The sequence below is a fragment of the Halichoerus grypus genome, chromosome 8 (genome assembly GCF_964656455.1).
Source record: "Halichoerus grypus chromosome 8, mHalGry1.hap1.1, whole genome shotgun sequence".
NCBI classification, from domain to species: domain Eukaryota; kingdom Metazoa; phylum Chordata; class Mammalia; order Carnivora; family Phocidae; genus Halichoerus; species Halichoerus grypus.
The window spans coordinates 139,658,305-139,671,416 of NC_135719.1; the positions used below are offsets into that span (position 1 = coordinate 139,658,305).

Genomic DNA, 13,112 nt, shown 5'->3' on the forward strand with positions numbered 1-13,112 from the left:
TCTCACTTCCCAAGCAATGGAAAGATCAAGTGACTTCAGGTTAACGTAGGAGTTTAGCCAACCAACTGATTTAAATTTTAAGGATTTTGTTTTATATCGAAGGGGATCCGAATATGCCACCCCAAAATATGCCACTCTGGCTTAAGGATTACTTTGAGCTGAAGGCAACTGAGAATCAACAGACTCAGGAAGAGTTCTCTGCCCTCTCCTTACCTGCCTAAAAGCAGAGCATAATTTTCCCTTTGGGAAACATGCCTCCCCACCCCTGTACCAGGAAGAGAAGAGCACCAGAGATGGGAGGGGAGTCAGCGCTGAGACAAGTTTGCATAAACAGACTTTACTAGAATAGCTCTTTTCTTTCATTAGTCCCCCCACATATTTCCTAGTCACTTCCCCATAATTTATCATCCCGTGAAGCCCAAACTTATTTCTTTTCTTAAATGGTATCTATGCCCCCAAGTTTAACCACTCAAGTTTCACTTCTATTCAGTTAACTCCTGTGAATGTAAATATTAATAAAAATTGTATGCCTTTTTTCTTGCTAATCGGCCTTTGTTAATTCACACACCTCATTCACTGAACATAAGAGAGTAGAGGAAGAGTTTTTTTCTTTTCTGACGGTATTTTTGTAAGCATAAATACATTCCTATTTCAGAAATACAATCTTAGTCAATACTTTAAAAACTTCAAGAAAAAAATTAAAATTCCAAGAGGAAGAACCTATGTTTGATTTACTTTAATATTTGTGATTTAAAAAACAGAAAAAATATTTACTAATGCCTCCTGAGAGCCTAGTAAAAGAAGAAGATGGAACACACTGCATATACCTTGATCTCGCCTTTCTTTGGCCATGGCTAGGAAGGTTGAGAGTCTTTCGTTTTAAATACAGAATATTAACCTGAAGTCATAGGCATAAGTATTGAGGGCAGTGGGGGAACCTACAAACGGTTGATAATCTAATGCATATACTCTGTTTCAAAAAGATGAATGTAGGACCGCTCATATCATGAAGTGTGTATTTTCACTCTCAGCTGTTTTCTGTGTAGGGAAAGATGTAGCAGGAAGTGTTGTTATCACTCACTTTTTCCAGGAAGAGGAAAGTTAATGACAAGCATTGTCTTTCTAAGCACTAAGTCTGTTCCACAGATAACACTATCCTATATTCTAAGTAGGGATGACTACCGGTGTCCCGTGTGATATCACATGACCAGACCCCTGCAAAGTTTAGAAATATTTAATTGAGAAGTAAGCAGTGCAATAAATGCCTTATTCTGGTTAATACTTTTAGACTCAAATTAAGTTCCAAGCCACTCTGTATAACAATTGACCACAACTGCACCCCAGGCTTACAGAAGCTGATGTAGACCATTGTGAAGAGTTTGGATTTTATTCTAATGGCCAAAGGGAAGTCACTGGGTGTTTGATGCCGGGAAGTGATTTGGTTTATATTTAAGAAGATCACCCTGGTGGCTGTATGGAAGGTGGGCTGTACTGTGGCAAGAATAGAAATAGGGAGACCATTTAAGCTGGAGTGGTGGGGGGTGGGAGGAATCGGGTGGCTGGGTGATGGACACCGGGGCGGGTATGTGCTATGGTGAGCGCTGTGAATTGCGTAAGACTGATGAATCACAGATCTGTACCCCTGAAACAAATATTATATGTAAAAAAAAAAAAAAAAAAGATAGTAGGAGGGGAAAAATGAAGGGGGGGAATCAGAGGGGGAGACGAACCATGAGAGACTGTGGACTCTGAGAAACAAACTGAGGGTTCTAGAGGGGAGGGGGGTAGGGGGATGGGTTAGCCTGGTGATGGGTATTAAAGAGGGCACGTTCTGCATGGAGCACTGGGTGTTATACGCAAACAATGAATCATGGATCACTACATCAAAAACTAATGATGACATAATAAAATAAAATTAAAAAAAGAAGTTATGAATTAGTCTCGTGGAAAACCAATGTTGATTTAAGATTTCAGTAGAGGGGAGAAGTGGTCACGCTTGGGATATACACTGGGTACAGCACTGCCCTGGAATGTCGTGAGAGTAAGAGTGGTCAGGAATGGGTTTTAGATTTTAATTTTGAGTAACTGGATATGAACTGGGATGAGGAATACTGGAGAGGAACAGATTTCAGAGGAAGATGAATCAAGAGTTCTGGATCAGGGGCGCCTGGGTGGCTCAGTTGGTTAAGCGACTGCCTTCGGCTCAGGTCATGATCCTGGAGTCCCGGGATCGAGTCCCGCATTGGGCTCCCTGCTCAGCAGGGAGTCTGCTTCTCCCTCTCCTGCTCCCCCCTCTTGTGCTCTCTCTCTCAAATAAATAAATAAAATCTTTAAAAAAAAAAAAAAAAGAGTTCTGGATCAGACTTACTGTATTTGAGATGCTCATTAAGCATCTCAGTAAAATAGACAACTGAATAGAGGCGTTTGGTCTCCAAGGAGCAGTCAGCACCAGCAATAGAGATTTAGGAATCACGGGCCTGGAGACGGCAATTCTACCCAAGGACTAGGTTAAGTTTCTCAGAGAGAGAAGTGGTTCCCTAAGGAAGGAGAGCCTAGGACAAAGTCTGGAGTTCAACAACACTTGAGGGATCACACCAACGAGAAGCCCATCTAGAAAACCAAGGAATGACTGGTGTGGTAGGATAAAACCAAAGATGGTATGGAGCAAGCCAAGAGAATAAAGTATTTTGAGGAGAGAGTGGTCAATTGTATCAACTGCTGCTGGGAAAGAAAGTAGAATGAGGATAAAGAATTGGCTGCTGGGGGTGCCTGGGGGTCTCAGTCTGTTAAGCGTCCGACTCTTGATTTTGGCTCACGTCATGATCTCAGGGTGGTGAGATGGATCCCTGTGGGCAGGTTCCGCTCAGTGAGGAGTCGGCTTCCTCCTTCTCCTTCTTTCTCTGCCCCTCCCCCAGCTCGTGCATGCACTCTCTCTTTCTCTAAAATAAATAAATAAATAAATCTTAAAAAAAAAAAAAAAAAAGAATTGGCTGCTGGAACTGACCATATGGAGATCATGGGTGATCTTGGGAAGAAACGTTTCAGAAGAGCGACAAGAACCAAACACTGGTCTGTAGTGGAATGAAGACAGAGTGGGAAGGTGGAAAATGTAGTACCATCTACAAAAAGTTCTTTGTGTAAATTTTGCTTTGAAGGAGAACAGAGAAATGCTTAGGATGGGAGATATTAGGGTTTGTTCGTATGCTAATGAACCCAATCCAGTGAGGAGGGAGAGCAGGTGATGCAGAAGGAAAGGTGACATTTACAGCAGAGATGCAGGCACGAGGTGCCTTGGATGGTTGCAGGGAGGATCCAGAAGAACAAGGATTGGGGGTGGCTCTGACAGATGCAGACACTTCTCATGATGCAACAGGCGAGAAGGCAAAGTGTGCAAGTATGAATGCAAGTAGACTGGCAGGTTTGCAGGTGTAACAATGAAGGAGTTCCTTGTGATCCATCATGGTTCTCTACATGAACTATGAGATAAAGTCATAGCTGAGAGCTGAAAGGGGAAGAAGGCGATGCAGAGGGTTGGAGGAGTGGGAAGAGGTCTGAGATAAGGTCATTTTGCAGTTGGAAAACAAACTTACCAGCAAAAAGAGACAGGATTTCTGGGTGGTGATGAGTGCCCACTTGAGATGTGTGATTATGAATTGACAGTGAGACCAGTCAGTGGGATGTGAAAGTGAGAATGGTGTGCAGTGTTTTCTCTGGCAACATTTGGCCCTTCCAGTGCAGGAGTAGAGGTGGTTTTACCCAGAGTTGGGTCTGCACGAGGATGCAAGATAGAGTAGAACAGGGGAGTTACCGAAGTATCGGTAAGGGTGGGCTATGCAACCTATATGGGGGGTAGAGAGAAAATTAAGGGTGTTGAGAAGTGGAGAAAGTCTCAGTGAAATCAAAGCAGTGCTGGAGTAAGAGCACTAGGAGAGACTGACTGAATGGGGAGGTCGTGGACGGTGTGAGATGCTCATGGCAGAGATTCTGCAGATAATATTATTGGAGACGGTGAGGTCCAGAATGTGGCCATAGAAGATGGGGGAAGATCACTGGAGAAGAGGAGGCCTCGAAGCTGAGTATTGCATGGGATGGTGAAGTCACTGAAAATAGTGACAAAAATAGCGTGGAGATAAAGGCAGGGGTCCAGAGGCTGAAGTGATCCATGAGGGAGTGTGAGTACCAGGGAGGTCAGCATACGCTAGCAGCCAGGAGTTACAGGGAGGTAGTCTGAGTTCAAGCAGCTGGGCGTTTTGCAGGGAAGACAGAGTAGATACTGAGAAGTAGCCCCAAGGAGCAAGGACGATGACCCCACCCCTGGGCGTGAGACATGGGGAGGCGCGTGAAAAAGGATGTTACTGGGACCAGCCAGCTGACTCTCTAGGGCAGCAAAGGGAAGGGGGGGCCATTCAGAGAAAAGATGAGCAGTACGGGGGAGATTGCTGCTGACAGACCACAAATGCCAATGACTGGATCTGGGTGGATGGACAAAAGCTTGGGTCAAACTCAAGGAAGTCCAGAACAGTGTGTGGGATACGAACCATAAGTGACCCAGGAAGCTTAGGTTTCTGAGAGTGACAGACAAAACTGGGATGAGAGGCAGGGCAGATGTGCTGGGAGCATCACGGAGGAGGTAGGTGGGTAGCAAGTCCAGACTGGAACCCAGGGGCTCCCAGAGACCTGTTCCCACCATTAACCTCATGTGGTATGGGGGCCAGGGGCTGGGTGCGTGGGATGGGGGAGGTGGGTGGGTGGGGTGGGGACAGACAAGGGCCTCACAAAGGAACTGCAAGTTTAGACAGTGGCAGCTCGATCCTATGGGAACTGCTTTTTTGCTTCAGTAGAGTGGAAGGCAGCTGGCAGTGGGGCGGGCGGAGTTGCTAAAGCTATTTCTTTTCTCAAGAGGTTGAGTGAGATCCCAAGGAGTGGAGGCTGCCCCTTCTCTCCCGTGACTCTCCACTGCGTGGCAGGTTGGAACAAGAGCGTTGAGGAAGTCTCCTCTCCTGTGGCTCAGGGCAGGCAGGCAGGTTTGGAGAGAGAGAAGGAGGGGGTCCTAGCCTGGCATCCACGAAACAAAGTTAGAAAAGGAGCTGAGTTTCCATCTGGCTGACAGAGGGGGACGAGACACAATTTCCAACTAAACCAGTTCAGCAAAAGCAGGCTCTCAAAACTAGAGAACACAAAACAACTGAGCCATTAGGAATTCAAAGACATTTGGGGCAAGGCCATTTGTTTATGCCTATACCAAACACACTGTCTGAATCTGTTATTTTATAAGTCATGGGAGGGCAAGTTTTTGTTCTTCTTTAAAATTATGCTATTCGCATTGTTTCAGTCTCCCATATGAATTTGGGGATTGGCTTGTCAATTTCCAGACACACTAAAAAATACTGCTGTAGTTTTTCTTGGAATTGTATTGAACTGACTGATAAATCTGGAGAGAATTAACGTCTTCACAATAGTAGAAGTTCCCGTTCATGCACATAAATATCTTATTTATTTTAGTATTTTTATGACTTTCGTTCAAGTTTTATAATTTCTGTCCAACAGGCCTTACAACTCTTTTGTTTCTTTGTTTATTCCTAGGTACCTTTTGGGGTTTGTTACTTTCTGAGTAGGATCTTTAAAAATTATAATCTTTAGTCTTTGGTGGAGTGGTTTTTAGATGTTATTTCATTCCTCAATTTTATAGCACTCCATATTTGTTCTGATAGCTTGGCTACTGGTTCTTTCAGATTTTTGGATGCACATATTATCTGTGAGTAATGAAATTTTGTTTCTTATCTTTTAGTTCTTTTATTTCCCTTTTCATTCATTGGGTTAGGGACTTGAAGGTCACCAATGACCTAGGAAAAGCAACTACAATAATACATTAGTAGTTGAAATGCATAAAGATGCTATTAAATACTATGGTAGTAATCTAAAAACACATACATAATAAATAAAATAATGTCATGGTGCCATAGAACATGATACTTATTTACACATGGCAGGAACAGCAGATGGATTAGAAATGCAGTGAATAATCTTGGAGAGGAAATAGCATATTAAGAGGTGGCAGGGGATACGTGAAATTAGGAGAGACACTACAGTCACTATGAACATGGCCAAAAGTCGCACCTGCAGGTAGACAAGGGGAAGTGACAAAGAGTAAAGTCACAGGTATTTTTAGGAAACGGTTTCACTCCCTTATGTTTATGCATCTAACTTGCTCTGCCAGTGAAAACTCACTGCTACAAAATACAAAACTCCACCTGCAGCTTTCAGTAAAGCCCGTGAACTTACCATTATATGTTGCATTCAAAATGAAGCCAAGTAATGCTACATCATTAGCGCATGGACACTTTGCCACTTTGAGATCCACCACATGTGGATAGACTTGGGTGATATCATTTTTTGTCATTATAGTCCCAAGATCCCACTGAAGAATAGGTTCTGTAGAAATCAAATTTAGGTGTTTCAATTGTGGCAGCAGTCTTGAAAAGGGAACGTTGTTGCTTTCCTTTCAGAGTTTTTTGTTTTGTTTTCCCAAGTTTTTATTTATATTCCAGTTAGTTTAACCTACAGTGTAATCTTAGTTTCAGGTGTAGAATTTAGTGACTTAACACTTCCATACAACACCCAGTGCTCATCACAACAAGCGCCCTCCTTTAAGGGTTTTAAAAGTATTATATAAAGGGCCTATGCCATTATCCCCCCAAATGGGTATATTACCTCACCCCTCAACAGTTAAGAAATAGGTTGATTCTTATTTTCCAGAGTAGAAGGAATGAGGTCTAACTGCCCTTGATGGGGGCTCGGTATGGTCACTACTGCAGAAAAGCATGTGGGAAGGGAGACGCTGCTTTGACCATCTTTGGAAAGTACAAGCGGTCACAGGACCTATCCCTAGAAATGGAATTGTGGGATCACAGGATATTTATAATTCAGAGAACTTCTGCTTGCTTCAAAAGCCCACGCCACACATTCACTTTTCCTCCCAATTCCGCGAGGGAAAAATCAATCAGAGGGGGACACATTCTACCCTTAAACTCGGCAATCTATTCTTGGATATGCGTGCAAAGGTTTGGAGCTGGATGAAGTTAAATTTTAATGATAAGAAAATGGGAGGATTTTTTTTCTTCTGAAAAAAATGAGGAAAGGGAGTACAAAAAGCAAGCCAGGGCAATTTGACAAAATACTGCTGTCTGAATTTCAAAAATAGTCAAAGGACTTTTAAAAAGAAATATATAATAATCAGTTCTTTAGCTGTTTATATTTCTACAATGTAAATCTTCACCATCTCCCCCAAATCTGCTACAAAACCCTAAAACTTGATGTAATATATTTTTCACTTTGTGGAAAGCAAGAAATGGAGCTAAGTTTCCATCTGGGTTGACACAGTGTAACTTAGAACAGAAAGAGATACAATTTATAACCAAACTAATTCACTCTGAAATTCAAAGAAATTTGGGGTATGGCAGCTGACTCCCCAGGGCGTAGCATGTCTATGCAGGCAATTAATAACCAGATCTTAGAGGACAGGGAGATTAGACCTTGTATCCAGGGTATGATCGCATTGAATTGAAAACACCTTTTTAATTATGTACAAGCTCCTTCAAGTCAGATACTGTATTTTAAATGCTTTAGAATGAGGGAGTGATTAAAAGTCTGGACTATTACTGAGAAGCCAAGAAGGAGACAGAAAAGTGACCCATATGAAAGGGGACGAGTGCCTGTGATTAGGAAACGTTGTAGTGGAGTGGTCTAGGGCATGGATTGGAGATTAGGAAGTAGGGTGATATTTTTAAACATCTCTTTTGAGTTAGTAGTGAATAAAGAGTTCCTACTATAACCCTAACTTTAACCCTTAATTGCCACTTCTCAATGCTTTCTCCCCAGTGTCTTCAGCATTTCAGGAAATGAGACCATCATCCACTTGATTGCTCAGTAAGAAATCTAGGATTCATCCTGATACCTCTGTCTCCTTCACCCCCAATCCGCCAGGAAGCCCTACCAGCTCTACTTCCAAAACGTATTCTGAAGACTCTTACTCCTCACCATCTCCACCACTAATCCCCCAGCCCACATCCTCTGGACCACCTCCCGAGTGGACCAGGGCAACAACTGCTAACCAATCTCCCCTCCCCCCCATTCTTGCCATCCTTCTCCAAGGGTCCATTCTCTGCACAGCGTCCGAAATGATCCATTTAGGAAGCATAAATCTGAATTTGCCTCTCCTGCTTAAAACACTAGAACAGCTTTTCATTATAATTAAAATAAACCCCGCACTTCTTGCCATGCTCCCTGCCAGCTTCTCCACACTGATTCCAAGCCACTCTGTCATTTACTATGCTTCCACATCACTGGCCTCCTTGCAGTTGCTCAAACAGATGAATCTCATTTCTGCATCTGGAACCTTTAACAACAACTAACTTGAGAAGCTCTTTGCTGCCACAGCACCTCCATTCATTCTAAATAAGTGTACACTAAAATTTTGATGCAGTATATAATATTCTGGGTACATTTCAATGTGTAAATGACTCACACTTCAAATTTTTTTTAAAAAACTGAAATAATTATAAGTTGTTATTTTAGTCCTTAAACGTAGCTAGCACAGAACTTCAAAATATCAGTCTCAAAAAGCTTGCAATTGCTATTGAATAAATGACTATTTTTTTTAAAATTTGGACACTATGACAAAACAAGAAAGCACAATATTTTGTCATTTTTGTTGCAGATATTTTAATTTTGGTTAAAGAAATAAAACAATATAGATATGACTGAAATTATCTCTGTCCCCTTCATGGCCCCATTCCCAAATCCTCCCCAAATGCAACCATTATCATGAAATTGCTGCATCTATTTCTAATCCACATTTTTATATTTTTACTACAATATATATGTACTCATGAACAGTATATAGCATTGCTTTATGTGTTTTCTGAATTTTAAGAAAATGTTCCCCTATTGTATTCTGAAACTTGATTTTTCTTTCAATGCTTTGATTTCTGTTCCTGATAATATATGTGGGTCTATTTCCTTCGTTTTAACAGATACACTACAGGTATTTGTCTTTTCCCCTACTGATGGACATTTATGTTATTTCTCATTTCTCCTATTACAAATAATACTGCATTAAATAGATTGTCAGTTGTCTCCTGGCACACGTGCAACCTTTTCTCTAGGGCAGTTAATCCCCTGCACATCAGAATCACCTGTGGGGATTTTTTTTCCTTTTTAATTACAGATGCCCAGCTCCGCTTGTAGAGGTCTGATTTTAATTGGCACATGGTTGGGTGGAGACATTATTACTCTTCTTAAAGCTACCCAGGAAATTCTTTCCATAAAATGTAATATTTTTGATTTTTACTCTGCATTCTACATAGCACCAAATCAAAGTGGGAGTAAAAGAATAAAAGTAAAAAGGACCTGAAACTTATATTACATCATATGTTAACTAACTGGAATTTAAATAAAAACTTTTTTTTAAAAAAAGGAAGGTGAGGAAAGTAAAGATAAATACAAGGTCTGGGAATGAGGACTTTTAAAAAATTTTATATTATATTGCTACAGATGATCCAAAAATCAGACTATAAATCAGACAACTGGAAAAGAGAAGCCTAGACAATTATATCACTCAGTGTTCATAACCTTAAAACAACCAATTTTTCATGGAAAAAATGTAAATGTTCTAATAAAGAATGAGCAAGAATTTTTGCTGATGGTCATCATAAAGAAGACTGTAATGCAATGAAGAGTATCTTTTATAACATGTTTCTAGAAGATGCAAAAACTAACTTTATAAAGCCATTGTTTATCATGACCCCAATATGGGTATAGAAAAAGATATATTTTCATATTTCTGTAGCACTCTTTGCAGATCTCCATTAACAATTAACCACGTGTATTTAATTCTTTGTCATTCCTGGAGGATAATGTTCATCTCACTCTCTCTCTCTCTTTAGGACTTAGCACAGAGTCTGGCATATAGTAGATTACAATGTTTGTTGAAAGAATATTATGGATTCCATTTTACTTTTATCTGTTGGCATTTACCTCGAACATTATCCAATAGTGTTCCTTCAGTAGTATAAATATTTAATCCATGTTGTAAAGTGATCCTTACTAACCATTCTTCTACAGCTGCAATATCTGAAAACAAAAGGCAAATCAGCCATTTTTTTGTATGCCAAGTTGGTGAAATTTAAGGCTATATAAACACGACCAACAACATTACTGTTCATTTCCCAATCAATTTGACTGCATTTATATTTAAGTTTCCCATGTTTTTTTCCTACAGACATTTTGATGGTAAAATAAATATAAGAATTATGAAGTGATCTTACTACCACAGCATAAATCCAGATAATATTTAATTAATTTATGTATGTATTTATTTTTGTAGGTAGCCTCCATGCCCAGTGTGGAGCCCAATGTGGGGCTTGAACTCATGACCCTGAGATCAAGACCTAAGCTGAGATCAAGAGTTGGACACTTAACCACCTGAGCCACCCAGGCACCCCTGGATAATATTTTAGATCATAATTTTTCTCCAAGACCTGTTGTGGCTTAAAAAGCAAGTGATGACACTTCATGTGCAATGGTATACTACTATTTTAAAGTAGACCATGATTAATTAAAATATATAGTGTAACTCATAGGGCCAACGCTAAAAAAAAATTTAAGGTATAATTAATAAGCCAATAGTAGAGATAAAATGGAATAAAACATAATTAATATTAAGAGAAAGATAGTGAAAGAGATGGAATAGAAAATAGCCTGATGACAGGTTTCAATGCAACCATATCAACAATCACATTAAATGTAAGTGGTCTAAAAATACCAATTAAAAGATTTCCATATTAGATGTAAAAATCAAGATTGAACTATATGCTATCTAAAAGAAACCCACCTTAAATATTTAGAAAGGCATTGGTGGGTTAAAAGTAAAAGAATGGGTGGCGCCTGGAGAAGCCATGCGTGGTGAACTCAGCCTGGGAGCTCTTACGACATGGGCCAAGGCTGAGGCTGAAATCAGGGCACACTCATGAAAAACATGCCTGACCCAAATGCCTTGGCTGCACAGGCCTTCATGTATACCCAGGCATCTAGTTGAGTCTGTGCACCAATCCAGGGAGGATATGCCTCTTCCAGTGGTTCCAAAGCAGCTGGTACCTGGGTAGATCAAGTGCTATTTGTGTTTTTTGCTGTCACTATTTTCCATCAAGCAATTCCTGGACTTTGGGAAAGATAATGGTGTGAGAAAACATCATATAGGTTTCTATAAAAGGAGCTTCCCATGTGATGGCTAACCCAAGAAAAGAAGTCAATCTTCTGATATATGACTTAACTGGCCTTCAGTGGGACGGGTTCAAAGTTGGTATGTGCATAACTATCTTTGACTTTTAAAATATGAAGAGCCCTGAGGATCCACAGGTCTTGGATAACTCTCTGCAAGTTCTGACTGAAGTCAGAAATGGTGTGGTTCCTATGATGGTACATGGAGTGATCGAATATAAGGAAAAGCATGGATTTAATTCTTTATTAACAGTAACATCCAATTATTTTCTGGATTGGTTTTGTATCAATTGCATCTCTTTCCACTTGTGTATTAGCCAGCACACACTGCTGTTTGGTGGTAATACTAAGCCTGCTCATCCTGAACACACAGGAAATATGAATCCCACCTGCAATGTGGCTAATAGAGTGAAGGATGTATAGGAAGCAGCCAAGAAGCTGTGCAAAACAGGGCTAGCTGGTCGTTGGAAGAGTTCAAGAGCTGGGAGAGGAAGAATTCAATGGCAAAGCTCCAAACAAACCTTGTCAGGTAGTGGATGTGCCCTTACACCTGCTTCAGGTGCTGTGCAAGAACTCAGAAGTTCTAACAGAACTACATGAAGAGTTCTAGGAAACAGGGATGTCTGGCTATGAAGACCCTAGGTGCTTTGGGTGAAGAAGACTTGCCCATTAGATAAGCGACCAAGGCGATGGTATCCCAGGCTGAAAAAGAGCACCATAGTACTCCAGTGCTTGGATGTTTATTTTGGCTCAGACCAGCTCGTTGTTCTCCATGGAGTCCCTCCTACAGCTATAGCTCCTCCATGAAACCAGTGACGGAGTCATTTTTCATCGGATCTTGCTGCCGTGTGATTAGTGCCCGACACCAAAGAGCACAGAGCCCCCTTACAGCTCTTGTGACCTCACACCTCCCCCCTCGTTGTTACAGAGTTGAGTGTCCACAATCTTTACAGCACTGTGAACTTCTTCCCCATTGCTGACAGCGCAGATACCTCCCGTTGCTCTTTGTGGCCCCTGGCCATGCTTGTCTCAAACCTTATCAGTTAGTGCCAGCGGCATCTGGAAGTTAAAGACATCAGCTGAGTCTGCCTTGATAATTCGGTCCCAGGGTCCTCCCCTCCCTACAGCATCCCTCCTCTACTCTTGGATTTAAAGTTCTGCCTTCCTCCATCTGATTATATTCTCAGTGGGAGGCATCAGTACTTTTGTGTCAGATCTTATTTACTGATGCATCGGTTTTATTTCAAAATTCATTTGTGTGCTTCCACTCTGTGGACTAATGTGCTCCAAAGGTTGTTTTGGGAAAACAAGGCAAGAGGGTGAGAAAACACACGTCACGCAAACACTAATTCACAGACAGCTGTAGTGGGCTATATCAATCTCTGACAAAGATTTCAGATGAAGGTAGTATCAGGAATAAAGAGGGGCCAGTGCATATGATAAAGGGATCGATTCACTAAAAAGGTGTGACAACTCTAAACGTGTATGTGCTTAACAAGAGGTCCAAAATACAAAAGTCAAAGGCTGATAAAACTGAAAAGAGAAATTTAAAAATCCACAACTATAGTGGGATATTTCAACTCTCCTGTCAATAATTGACAAAAATCAGTAAGAATCATGAAAAGCTGAACACTATCAACCAACTGAGCTAACCAACATTTATAGAACGCTCCAGGTGAGAAGAGCAGAATAAATACTTTCTTCAGGTGCACATGGAAGATTCACCAAATAGGCCATAGGAAATATCTTAACAAATTATCATATGAAATAGGTTCTCAGAACACAGAATTAATCTAGAAAAAAATCGATAACAAAGATATCTGGAAAACCCCCAA

General features: G+C 40.9%; 1 protein-coding gene and 1 pseudogene across 1 annotated transcript in view; one reads left to right on the forward strand and one right to left on the reverse strand.

Annotated features, from left to right (window-relative positions):
- CATSPERB (catsper channel auxiliary subunit beta) overlaps nt 1-13,112 on the reverse strand; it is a 95,405-nt gene that overhangs the window by 66,236 nt on the left and 16,057 nt on the right. Inside the window, exons 5-6 of the mRNA XM_036097514.2 lie at nt 10,036-10,131; nt 6,283-6,432 (exon numbers count right to left, since the gene is read on the reverse strand). Of these exons, the coding sequence (XP_035953407.2) occupies nt 6,283-6,432; nt 10,036-10,131 (246 nt within the window). The remainder of the gene's footprint in view (nt 1-6,282; nt 6,433-10,035; nt 10,132-13,112) is intronic.
- Nucleotides 10,762-11,954, forward strand: LOC118539145 (pyruvate dehydrogenase (acetyl-transferring) kinase isozyme 3, mitochondrial pseudogene; annotated as a pseudogene).